The 14,356-nt window shown below is 35.2% G+C and overlaps 1 protein-coding gene across 1 annotated transcript in view; it reads left to right on the top strand.

Moving 5' to 3' along the window:
* LOC118272697 (C-Maf-inducing protein) overlaps nucleotides 1-14,356 on the top strand; it is a 30,570-nt gene that overhangs the window by 6,553 nt on the left and 9,661 nt on the right. The window contains exon 2 of the mRNA XM_035589344.2: nucleotides 6,377-6,610. Within this exon, the coding sequence (XP_035445237.1) occupies nucleotides 6,377-6,610 (234 nt within the window). The remainder of the gene's footprint in view (nucleotides 1-6,376; nucleotides 6,611-14,356) is intronic.

Below are 14,356 nucleotides of genomic sequence, written 5' to 3'. Positions count from 1 at the left end.
ACTCTTTATTAAATCCATGCAGATGTATGGTATGGCTTAAAAAATATTACGTAGTCCGAAAATAGAAATCGTTTTAAACCTCAAATACTATTCGATTTTCGGATTAAGCAAATAGTACTGTTTTCAATTTTCGATTGGTTATAACTTGGTTTGAAATTTTATTTGTGGGAGTGTCAAATTTTCAGTACTAAATATTATCGATCGACGCACTTTTGGTTCCCAAAATTTACCTATTATAAAGAGTTTTATATCCATTGCAAAATTGCACACATAACAAAAAGTCGTTTACAAGTTTATTCAGGAGGATACCGATGCTCATTGCATTTCATTGTCAACGTCAGAATCTGTTTTAAATAAGATTAGACATAACCTCGAATTTTATTAACCTCACACTTTTCAACCTTCGCGTAGAAGGTAACACACTATATTTTAAATTCTAAGGACTTGATACTGAATACAACTAAGTAATAGTAGCTGAGGATAATCTTACATGCGGGCTCCAGGGGCGGCTTTACCTATGGCATTGTTGGGCCCCAGGAATATAAAAACACAACCTGTTTTATTAACTGCGCTAACAATTAGCGTTACTTATCGAAAATAAATGTTTACAATAAAAATGGAAACTTATGGTTTAGATTGTCTTCAAAATAACTATCGTGAGACATACTAAATTGACTAAATTGGCGTCTGCGCACGCTGCTCATGATGATGAGTCCCTCTGTGACTCGAAATTAGTAGAACTTTTCACATTTATTAATTTACTTGAATTGAAACTGTAATTTTCAGTTAATTTAGGTTCTGCTTATTGAAATAATATACGTAATCAGTGCCGGCGTTAGGGTGGGGGGTGACATGGGCCGATGGCCCAGGGCGACAAATTCTGGGGGGCGCCAATAAAATGAAAAACTACTACTAACACTTGATATTGCTTCCCTCAAGTGGGCGCCACAATATTTTCGCCCGGGGTGTCAGTGGCCCTTGCGCCGGCACTGTACGTAATTATATTGTGGTCGCAGGGCCCCATAAAACAGTCAAGCCCAAACGGCTCTGTGCTAGCTTACAACCAACCAAACCAAACAACAGACGGATTAACACCAGCCAAAGAATGATTCTTATCTATATTAACTCGGTGTAATGTGTGTTTGACCATGTTTGCCGTTACAATTAGTATTGGACACGTACAGGAGGTACTAAGTACAGAGTAATTGACATAAAGTGATTGGGCTCCGTGGAGCGAAGGTTAAATCAGTTTAAAGATCGCCATTATAATATTCTTCAGTAAAGACTGTATACGGGATGCGTTTTTTTCCACTTAAGTAGCTGCGAACCAAAATATCGGATGATTTTACAAAACTGACATTTTAATATTATTCTCCGAATTTTGATATCTTTGAAATTCAAATCATATGATTAAAGTATTGAGTAAAGAACGTTAAGAACTACGTCACTGTTATCAAGTTGTCTGACAAAATAATGTCGTTTGTTCGTACCTAATAATAACATTGTAGGTAAGTTACTGAGGCAGAAAAAAGTTTATTTTTTTGCCCGGAATACTTTACCTTTTGGTGTGATGTAAGATGACGACATAATATCCTATCAGAGCGCACTGGGTGCAGTTTTGCCAACCCAGGTGCGGCAATTACGAAATGTATATCAAAATGATACACTGACATTGACCTTAATGCAGATTCAAAGCACAGCCAACTAAAATAGCCCTTCAGCTGATATTGCAGACGGAAGATATTAGTGTCGTGGGTACATTGTGAGAGCTGGGTGTACGCGCTGAAGCGTCGCTGCTGTTCTCCATTCGGGTCGATCTCCTCAAGCGGAGTAGAGCGCGGTGCCTCGGTATCCGCGCCCTCATGACCCAAATTTTCGCAATGACGTCACCGAACACCGACCACTATTTGGGTCATGACATGCGCCAGCACCACCGACCCACTCTGCACTCAGATAATGCACCAGATAAGATACCAACAATCAAAGATATAATTTTAGGTCACGTTACCTTCTTCGGAATGACATTCATAATATCAGTACGACTTATGCTCAGTCTAATAAACATAATTGATTCAAACGAACGGATTGACGTCGACGCAGAGGCCTTGTGCCGAGTTGCTACGTTCAGAATGAACGTAATAAATAAGAAAAGTTCAATTAAAATTTTATGTAAATTGAAAATGGAGACGAGTTAAAAATTGTCTTCGTGTAATCCTTTGTATTTAAATTTATAATAACAGATTAAACGTCGCTTTTGGATTTCAGTTTCGTGTATTCGGTTTTGGTAACAAAGACCTAGTAGAAATTATTTCGTGAGATTCCTTGAATAGTACGCGGTTTCAAAGTAGGCACTTATGAGCACTAAAATGTCAGTAAATACCTTAGACAGAGTTTTATTGTCGTTACTATAATAGCAATATGGGGGGAGACCACACACATCGTGTTTATACCTGCGTATTATATCAGCTTTTATCGAGGCGTTATTTCGACGAAAGTGCCAGTAAAAGCAAGGCGAGCACTTAAAATGCAAAGATTTTACTGTAATAGAAATAGTTATAGCTTACCTATGTGTAGAAAAATAATAAAAATTGGCAGAAATATATACGTCCGTATTATTCTTATTTTACAGTCTTTTCAGCCTCTATAACAAAGAAATATGAAGGAGAGTTGCGTAAAGTTAAAAGATCTCATTTATTCGTATTATCTGAGCTACGCACACAAAGAAATTTGTTGTTTTGGGCTGTACGCTCCGACTAGTAGGCTAAAAGTGTAGTGTAAACATTCGCAACAACAGATCCAGATTTATGGCATTATAGATTAATGGGTCTATATGGAATTACGAGCGCTGAGGAACTCGGGAATCTAAATAGCAACCGCACGAGGCATTCCGTCATAACAGCAGCGTTAGAAAGACAGGAGACCATTATATTGCGTTTTTTTATTTAATCATTTTTAGTAATAGTCATAGCTAAGCTTAATAGTTAATGCTTCCAAAAGATCTAATATAATAACTATCGAAACATTCGAAGTGAGCTCGATGGCATTCTCGTTCTTCATTGGTAGAGATTATTCTCACATCCAATGACGTGGCGAACCGCAATCGAACTAATTTCGAATAATTATTTCGAATGGACAATTACGGAATAGTCCAGCAGTAGCTACTCCACAAAAATCTTTGAAATCCCATGTAGGCAAACCAAGAACGGAAAATAGAAAATATTTTTATATATAGATATGAATACAATACACATTGTGCCACATAAGTACATAACATAATGTAGGTAGACCTAAATACTTATATATGACGTCAAAGCTCATTAATTGTTCCATTATTTAAAAGGATATTGCTCATATAATGGTATCATAAATAAATATATGTATTATACAGGAATGAAAATTACCTAAACCCACTGCCACATACCTGTTTTAACTTATCCCATAGTAACTGAACTCTATTCCTGTAACGTCAGTTTTATTTTTAAAATGAATAGGCACTAATAATACATATATTTTCAAGGTAAATGCTCTGGTATAACCTCAAAGTATTGTTATTATTTCTCTTATAATTAAAATGACCGATTGATACATATACTTTACATATTTATATGATTAATAACAGAATTAAATCGCAAATCATCTAAAACAGCCTATAAGTGCCCGCTGCTGAACAAACCTCTTCTCTCAAGTAGAAGTATTGACCATTAATCACTACGCTTGCTCAATGCAGATTGGCGATTTTAAACTTCTCATTTGAAATTATAAATCCAGATTTCCTCACGATGTTTTATTTCATCATAAATCACGTATAAAATTAGTCAATATCTGGGCATAGGTCCTGTTTCATTGGGACACAAGCGTGATACAACTAGTGGCGAAACCATAGTGCGTTCAGAGATGATTTCCCCAGGTTTCTCCAGACCCCATATGTGACTAATATATTTATATTAGTCGTCAACAACTAGTTTACCGTAGATCCCCTTTCTTCCTTCTTATTTTACCTGCTATTTGACGTCATGCGTTACTAGGATGAAAGTACACTACAGATAAATATTTATACAAGTGAACACATTTTGTTAGTGCAACCTTAAAGTACAAGTAACCATGGTGTCCTAATAAAATGTGAATAACAAACACATCAAGGTGAAATATTATGTAGAAGGATTCTAGATGAGATTCTTCCTTTTAACGACTTATGAGAAAAGCAAAAGTTTAATATATTTCTGAAATGTTTAAAATAAGTATTCCTCAAGATTTAATTAATTTATTTATAAATTTATACATTGTGTTGAGTGTGGGACTAAAAAGCATTACTTATTCAAATAAAAGGACTCAATTCTGTTATTTCAGTGTAAAAAGAAACCAATATGAAATAAAGGTGGTTGTAACAATATCTAATTTTAGCGCAGATTGATTCCCACCGCACGCTCGCTTTTATACAGCATTCGGTTTTATTGTATAACGCTATTAATAAATTGTAGATAACCCGACAACCTGATATAATGGCCAAATATATCTGCGAATAAATGGAGAAAGTCCGAATTAATATTTATTTATTAAAAGGTACAAGGTATGACTTACGGATGAACTCTATCACTACGGATGAACTTCATCCGTGATCATGGCGCTTGCAACAGTGCCGAAATATCGGAAACTCATAGATATAAATAAACATGGTAAATATCCCGTCTTAAGTTCTAATGTTAGTGTTAGTGAAAAACTTATAAGGTGTGACTTATTTATTCTAGCCTAATGTCCAACAAAAGTATACATACATAGTTTGAATGTTATATCTTATTGTTTTGTTTTATAGTTCTGTTTGTGGTTAAATTTAAAATATTTATATACATATTATTATAAAATACCTTATTTAAATATACTTATATATAAATTAATAGAATGTATTATATGACTGTTTAGTAGGATACACTAGTGTTGATGAATATAACATTGTGAACCAATGTTATACATCTATTTAAACATTTATATATATAGAACTCCGTTAAACTACTCTTATCTCCATTTAAATTAAAGTACAAGGTCGTATCAGACGTCATAGTTTTTATATATAAATAAAATAATTAACAGTATCTATGTATTTACGAAGCGCTGCAATCAAAAACATCGGTGTACGCGTTTAATAGCTTGTAATGTGTATAAAAATAAGAGCATTAAACCTATATAACCCCAGTACTTTATTAGCTTAGCTAAGTATTAATGATATAATTGTATACTGCTGCCTCGTTGGTCGAGTGGTTGCAAGTGCGACTGCCGGTCAAGAGGGTCTGGGGTTCGATTCCCGATTCGGGCAAAGTATTAAGGGCGTTTTTCGGATTTTCGAAAATTTCTCAGTGGTAGCACGGAGTCTGGAATTGTGCTCAGTATATGGCAATATGCTCACCCTTTATTACATGGGACTTATAACACAAATGGTGAAAAGTGGGAGTACATTGTATAGCGGCATTGCGTGCCGTAATGTGCACCTTTGCCTACCCCTTCGGGGATAAAAGGCGTGACGTTATTTTTTCGTATATTTAACATTATTTTTATATATGCCAATAGTTCCAGAGCATTCTAAGTACAAAGCTATGTTGTGATTGTATTACCAGATAATCTTTTTATTGGGATAATCATATTACTCATGATTATCTTTCACTCTAGTGAGTCTGCATTTTTCCGATACAATGTCCAAATGTTAGTAAAAATTAGTTTTTTCTTCCGATAAATTATTGTAGTTAAAAGAGTTAGAGGAAATTGTTCCGTATATATTATTTTCCTTTTTTTTTAAAAAAAAAACCTGGTCTTCTGATTTTCTCTTGTGTCGTGAGTCCGTTTACCTAGACCCGGAACAACAATTTGTTGATCACACAAAGAGTTGCTTCGTGCGAGAATCAAACCCGCGACACGGTGCCCAGCCTTCGCAATAACCTAAAAAAAATTTTTCAGACAGACTGAAATATTAATACTGAGCCTTTTATTTATATCTATACGAATTAATAAGACTTTTATACTGCTTTAATTAACTTTAAAATTATTACAGATTAGGCTAAAATCACTAGATATTATTAGGCTAAAATCACTAGATATTTAGATAGTAATAATTTTCAATCATTTTCAGTCGTTTTTTTTTACCCGCAGTAGTTGTACGTGGAACAAACATTGTTATAGAAGTTCGCCAACTTGTCTCGTTAACACTGTTTTTATTTGCGTCACATATTTTTAATAATGCAGCTCATTATATTTTGTTTTTTCTTTTCGTTTACGACTGTACCTATTGACGCAAAACTTTAAATTCTTACAATAAAGTTTAACTACTGAGGTACTTCTGAAGACTATAATTTGTTTCATTTTTATTAATAGTGTTTATTTTTCTTTCTAGGGCTCAAGTCCGGAGTGCTGTGCTGATAATGCAGGACTAGACTCTGCCAATAATGCTGGCACGCCAGCGCCACCCCCCGGCCCTCGGTACAAGCTGGCTTCCGAGGGATCCCTCAGGGTATGCTGCTTCCAACACACCAGAACTGTAGTGGACAAGATACTAGCAGCCAAATTCCTAAGGCGATGGGAAACACACGTGCTATGCCTGGAGGAACAACACATTATTTCTAAAACGGTAAGTCAAAGTTTTCTGTTTACAAATATGTACACTTGCGCACTTGGGACTAGGGAAACGAATTCCAAATGATGGTTACGTAACGACCACGTCATTCTGATGTCAAACATTGTCCCTGAAATAATATGTCGTATATTTTGTTCAGTGTATTTCATATTTATGACAATCTATTTTTATCAGTAGTTCGGACTGTCATTTTTCATTTATTTTATTCAAAAGTGGCAGCATCACAAGTATTCGTAGCTTGTTTTTTTCCTAGCGAACTTTAAACACGGCCAAGTGGACTGTCTGACCACAATAGGCCTATGATATCGCAGCGAGGTTTAATGACCAAACTGTGCCTCAAATATTTACCTAATTGAGTACAATTTTTATGAGCGTGTCGTTCGACCATTACATCTAATTGCTTTGACGTAAGATACTACTAATATTTGTGCTATAAACGAATTTTGTAGCTTTTCTAGGTACAGTAGGCGGTCGTAACATTATCATGCATAGTTTATAACAATCGAATATCGTGTTTAAATAGCTTGTAATCTTCTTCGCATCTGTATAAACATATAATATACGTCAACGATTACTCATCCGATGTATTTATGCGTAATAATTAAGAAATTTTAATCGTTACATTTCTGTAACGTTTGCATGTGACATCAGAATATGATAATATTGTAGCGTAACGCAGTATTTTCATGTTTATTCACTGAAACGGAAAAACAGTTATGAGTAATTTCTACTTAAGATTTTCCGATACTTTCTTCTATTTATGTTCCATATTATTTACAAGTTGACTGCGAAACTCGATCGGGATTAACAAAAAAGTAAAATAAAAACATTTTGACAGTTTTCATACGGCCAGCTGCAAATATTTATTGTACCAACGAAGTATAGTAGAGTTCATTCCAAAATATTTGGATAGCAAACAAATTAAAAACGAGCGTATCGTGTTTTAGATTATCCTCAATAGTTCCAGAAACTAGTGAAAACATCTCAATAACCAGTGTTATTCACTGTATATTTGGAAAAACAAAAAGCAACGTTTTTGTAGTACTTACTGTATCAAGGATATTCTAATCTCGAACAAACATATTTATTCTTCACGGAAATTTCACACTAGGAAAACTGAAAGAAAATTGATTATTTTCCTACGCACGAATACCTATTTTCTGTAATTTTAACAATGATGCGTAAAAAGTAATTTTACTATAACGATTTAAAATGTGATTTCAACTTTATACATGTCTTTTGTTCTACGTAATACCTATTTGATAAAATTAATTAGTTTCCGTAGGTACTAGGGACATTGTGTATTCCTGGTGGTATGGTTTAACCCAGACAGAAATAATAAATTTGTACTAATTGAGGATTTTGTTATCCCATTTTAAAATAGACTTTACAATCAAATTTATATTTATATACATGAAAAAACCAACTTAGCTGGAAAACACATAATACAAATACACTTACCATGAATCAGAAATAGTAGAAAATCCCAAATCAATGAAAAGAAAGTTAGGTATTTATAGGTATACTAGCGACCCGCCCCTGCTTCGCTTGGGTGCAATGGTGATATATTATGCATGTTTTATACATATAAAGCTTCCTCTTGAATATTTCTTTTTTTTAAAAAACCGCATTAAAATCCGTTGCGTAGTTTTAAAGACTTAAGCATACAAAGAGAAATAGGGACAGAGAAAGCGACTTTGTTTTATACTATGTAGTGATTATTTTCGTGTGACTTAAAATTTCGATATCTAATTCATGGCAAGTGTCTAGGAGTCCTACACTTGTCTTGATAAGGATAACAAGTCCGTAGGTAAACCGGATAATCCGTCGTATAAATACTACACAAACAAAAATACGTTTTCTTTGAAACACACGAACATGTTTTGCTGATATTTCAGTGATAAGAATTCTTCAATCAACATACGAGTAATTGATTAGTCATTTCATTTCTAATGACGTCGGTTCTTAGTAATTATCATTGAAACTACGAATAGTGATTGACAATAATTAAAATAAACTTTGTAGTACGATACGAATTATACGCTTTTCCTTTAGACATTACATAGAATAGATAATTAATCATTTTCGTTAATGGCGTCTGAAATAAACACCCACACCTTTCTTTATCTTTGTTTGATAACCATCAGTGTTATCAGCTATCGAACATCAGGACTCATCCACTTAAGCCTACAACTAAAATAACACATATTTGCACTAAGTATAGGTACAATGTATATGGCGTAAGTGTTCATTGTTCTCTATAATAACGTCGGTACATACTCGTGGCTATATGTTGCCTCGTCTGATAACGTTGTTTGCAATCAATATTAGAGTGCTATTTACAAATACGCTCCGCAAAGTAAACATTTCAACCAGAATCTTAAACAACAACATTTTGATGATGCTTCTAACTAGATCACTAAAACCGTCACTGTTTTGTTTTCCTTTGCATTTGTTGAAACAATCAGTCATGAAGCAAGAAAATCAATAGTTACATTGCACTGTAATAATACAATATTTCCGTGCTTTTTTAATGGTATAAGCCGGTAAACGAGCAGACGGATCACCTGATGGTAAGCAATTGTCGCCGCCCATGAACACCCGAAACACCAAAGACGTTACAAGTGCGTTGCCGGCCTTTTGGGGGTTAGGAATTTAAGGGTTGTTGGGGAATCGGGGATTGGGAAAATTGAGAAGGGAGGTTATTGGGCCTCCGGTAACCTCACTCACACAACGACACAACGCAAGCGTTGTTTCACGTCGGTTTTCTATGAGGCCGTGGTATCACTACGGTCGAGCCGGCCCATTCGTGCCGAAGCATGGCTCTCCCACATTTAACTTGCTCAACTATAGTTTAAATAACCCAAATACCTCATAGTTTCGATCATTAATAAAAATAATCACTATTATGACGTATCGTGTTTAAATTAGATTGCAGCTTCGGCCCGAACCCTTCAACGAGGTCAATCGTAGATAAGAGAGCGTTCGTGCGTCACAACTTTTATATTAAACGTCCGGCTACCGATATGTTCGATAGTTCACAGCATTATGTAATGCACAGCGATGCATTGTAACCGATGCTCCACGCATCACATGTGCCTCTCAAATATCTTGATAGAATATCTCGGAATGAAACTTGCTTGAGAGAAAGAAAACACAAATGTTTACATTTACCTACATAAACGGCTTTAGGTGTTGAAAACAGTTCTCTCTTGACGTCATGCGTACGCAGAACACATTTGCATTTGGTATCCAAATTCAATGTTAATCGTTAGCCTTTTGGGTATTCAGGAGTTATTATCTGCTCCATAAATGTAGCAGTACAGACGTGTTAGGAGATCTGCAGTATACCAGCTGTCTGCTTCAAGCGATTAGTTCGCTTTTGTTAATGTATCTATTTAAATTGTATTTAATCTTGTACTATGTATAGTTTTGTGTATGGAATTGTGTATAAAATAGCATAATGAAAGAAATATGCAAGGCGGATATGAATGGCGGCCTAGACGGACATATAGCGACCAGATTGGCGATATATTAAGAAGGGCCAAATTAAAGGTACCGTACCCTTACAGACGTACATACGTGAAAAGACTGATGACTGTTGATGAAGCAAAAGAGGTAGGTAAGATTCGTAGCAATTGACGTTGTCATACCACCTCTACCTACTTCCATGTGAGACAGACGTGAGGTTATGTATGTATGTATGACATAGTAGCAGTCATTTGGAAAACATTTATAGGATATACCAATATTATATAAGTTTATATAGTTATAAGTTTAAACTAGTAACTCATGGTATAGGTACTGAAACGGAACGTACCTACAGGAAGTAATGTAAATCAATGAAAAACAAGTGAAAGTTATCTACACTGTTATCAACGTTCGTATTAATATCAATATTATATTCCTTATTTGTGTGTTAAGAGGTCGTGTCATGTAACATATCTGCATTAAACTTCCGTGTCCCGTTGATGCGCTAACGCATCTGAATCGTTGAGGCCACCGTGTCTTTGATGCGCGTACAAGAAAAATCACTTTGCCAAATGATTAATGACGACCAATTTTCCCACTCCGGTGACATTCGGAGACATTCGTGTTTTGGAAACACCTAGTATTTTTATCTGGACTTGATATAATTTAGCTATCGGAAAATAAATACGTATCTAAGTTCGTAATGAGGAAAGATAAAAAAGAACTAGTTTATCTATCTACCTACGTTACAAAAAGAAAAACTATTTCAGTCGCAGTTGCGATTAGTACCATTTTGTCTTTAAAAAAGTATGTAGGTATATCTTGCAGCACAAAAGACAAATATCTGCATTTCCCATTTGTCTGCAGTGATAGAGGACTTGTCAGACTCGTGAGCTCCACGCTAATGTCAAGGGTCGGTCGCATAGACTAAACATTTTGCTTCCATCGTCAGTCTGCTATTACAAAGCCCTATTCCATTAAGGAAATTGATTGTCAATAATTACATTTTACTTCATAAAGTGTATTAAGAAATGATGTTGACGCTCAACGTTTCAATAAGAACTTCGCAATAGATTCGATAAAGTCGTTCGAGAAACAATAGGCAATAACAGTTTTGTGACGTGCGTTGTTAAATCTAAACTAAGCACGCTTCGTCCTTCCAATACACAGTTAAATTACACTGCACAATCGATTTTAAACTCTATTCGTACAGGTAACCTTACTAAAATCCCTTATCACTCTCAAAAGGCTACTACGTTCTATAAACTACAATGTATTAAAAACGCATTTGGTTTTCCCTCGCTCTATATTTGTATGGATCAACACTTAAATAGTTTTTAAAAATAGAAGATTTATTATTAGTGAAAATAGACGCTACCGATTACAATACAAGTGGAGTACACGAACGTCATTTCGAGTTCAAAGCGTAAACAATGTTTTACCACAGAATAAATAGTTTTACCTCACATTGTAATTGGTAATGCAGGTAAAATATGGGTAACGGAGGCGCTAGTTTTTAAAAATGTGACATCATAAAGGGGCGTTGGCGACCGGTATTGGATTTATGGAAATCCCAGTATGCGAAAAATGGATTGATAAAATAATTGTAATACGACACAGGAGTACGTGTCCAACCGCCTGTATTCATTCGGTCGCTGGCCGCGCGGTGGAATGTACGAGTAATTAGGCGAGTCTCCCGTAGTCGTGGCGTTAGTCTCGTAGTCTCGAAGCGAAAGCCATCACGTGACCACATCTTATTATCACTTGTTCAAAGCAAAGCAAAACGTGGCAACAGTTGCTCACGTCATAAGTTATCACAGTTATTTGTATATCAGACCTCAAAGAGACTGAACAGTTGCCGGTTATCATTTGTTTTATTTAAAAATATGTATAACTCGATATGTCATAACACTAAAAGTTTGCGTTCTGGGTTTTCCAGATGTATCTTATTTTTGTAAAAAATATTATTTTAGTACTATTATATAAAAATAAGTTTTCCTTCCTGACGCTATAACTCAGATCGTACGAACCGATTTCAGGTTTTGCATTCGATGGAAAGGTAACGTCCATTATGGACAAGGGTCTCTGGGTTTGCAATTCTTAATAAGCCATGTCAGCTATAGGACGTCCACCGCTGAACATAGGCCTCCTCCAATTCTTTAATATATTTTTAATAAGCCACTAAAATAATAATAGGCATTATTCCAACTTTATTTATGTAATGTGAAGTAAGTTTCAAAACAACAAACATAGCTTATGTCATGTAAAAGTCACATAATTATAATTTCTATTCATAAAATACTGCCTCATAAGTAGCCCTTTCCCCTCATTTAGGTATAATGCGGTTGCGGCTAAGAATAAGTCATTATTAAGCCACGAAGAGAATGTCAAAAACATGAGAAAGTTTCTTCAGTTTTCCTCATATTTTGTTCTGCTCTGAATTCTGAAGAATTGTTTACTATAACCCTCCGCTTGGTTTGTTTACCACAATATTGTATCCTGAAGCCCAACGTGGCTTCGTAGCCATTTTCAGTAGATAAGCAGGAATCACTGAAAACAGTGAACATCCAGAAATCTTTCAATCTGAAGAGAGAATTTAATCCTCAAAAGGGTAGACAGAGGTGTAACGTCCAGTTTTCACCAGTTACCTATGTTATACACGATAAGAATGTGATGATTTCAATGCAATAGAGAGAAGGCGAACTTATACCCAGCACAATTTCACGCTGCGTGCTTTTACTATAATATAATTTTTCGTAAAACAAAATATTTCCAAATAATATTAAGTAGGTGCTTATCAACAGTAATTTTATAATTTAAAAAATAAATAGATTTTGGTATATTTATGAAAACTTGGATTAGGAAAAGGTTGCTAGGGAAAATTGACGTTACGACGCTAACGCTGCAAACAGTTACTACAGACTATAGAGTAATTAAACTCAAGATACTGGCACAGGGAAGTAACTCCACATGTAAATGTAACCCACGTATAAAACTATTCGGGAACCATCCAAAGTAACTGTTATTTTTACACGCGTACATTATTTAGTTACTATCGCATTTGTCATTAATATGCTTTTGACGTCATACTTGCAAAATAGAATACCTATTTTTTTGTTACCCACTCTGTCCGCAACAAGAGCTAATTTAATATCATAATATTAATTAATTAATAGTGAAAAACACGTTTCAATTATTTTTTTACATTACCTACCTATTAATTACTTTGACAAAATAAATAATAAACACTGACGTCAAAGGCGCGGTCGTTTACATCATTACATTAATTGGTAATTCTAATTATATTATTCTTTTCCATTTTTATATAATTATACATGTATGATACATGGATTAATCATGATATATGGATTAATTAAAGTACATTCATTGTATTTTGTGCGGTTTTGTATGATAATATTATTATTGCATTTTTCCTATAATGTATTATTTGTGTGATCGCATTTATATAGGACAATGACGTCCAGTAGCCTTCGTTAGATCATTGTGTACTATGTAATGTATTGAATCGTATTGTTATTCGAATCAGGTGAGCTCACATCATTACTTAAATTAGATTTCTATGGGATCATTACTTAAAACGTGACTCAGTGTGGCTGGTAGGCCTCACAGTGTCTTTACATACTCTGTTAACCACAATATTGTATCAGCACTCAATATAAATATGCACATTTCAGTAATGGTAGACATGAAGGAGTCATTCATGAATTTTGCTGAAAACAAAAACAATGATAAAACCCGTAGATATCAATTCTGATAACATTTTCAGGAATATGTGTCGGAGTGAATCACTGCAGTTCTGATATTTTTTAAATTAGAAGCTGACCATAATGAAACCTGAAATGATATCACTTATTATATGCAGTTACCAGTAAAACAAAATGGTTTCCTTTATAACTGTAACATATAACTGTCTCAAGGAACTAGCTGCTTTGTAACATTAGATGTTCGCAGTTTAAATTCCCCATATACCTTGAAAGGGTGATAAACCTTGGATGCGAGGTGACGTGTAAGTCAGCTGAGAGGAGACAATATCAGTGTGTACGGCGGGGGCAAGTGAGGGTAGTGAGTAGCCGTGACGTCACGAAGCGCCGCGGCCGCGGGCCCGGTGCCACTCGCGCAGGGGCATTGCTCCGCCACGTCATACATCGCAGTACACTGCCCCGCCTACCAAGTATTCTTCACAAAGCGATCACTGCGCCCTTCCCTTCACCTGACCCAATTCCCCCACCGATTCTACAAGCCACGAAA

This window comes from Spodoptera frugiperda, chromosome 15 (genome assembly GCF_023101765.2).
Source record: "Spodoptera frugiperda isolate SF20-4 chromosome 15, AGI-APGP_CSIRO_Sfru_2.0, whole genome shotgun sequence".
NCBI lineage: Eukaryota > Metazoa > Arthropoda > Insecta > Lepidoptera > Noctuidae > Spodoptera > Spodoptera frugiperda.
Note: the sequence above shows the minus strand (reverse complement) of the source record. Positions and strands in the feature narration are given on the sequence as shown.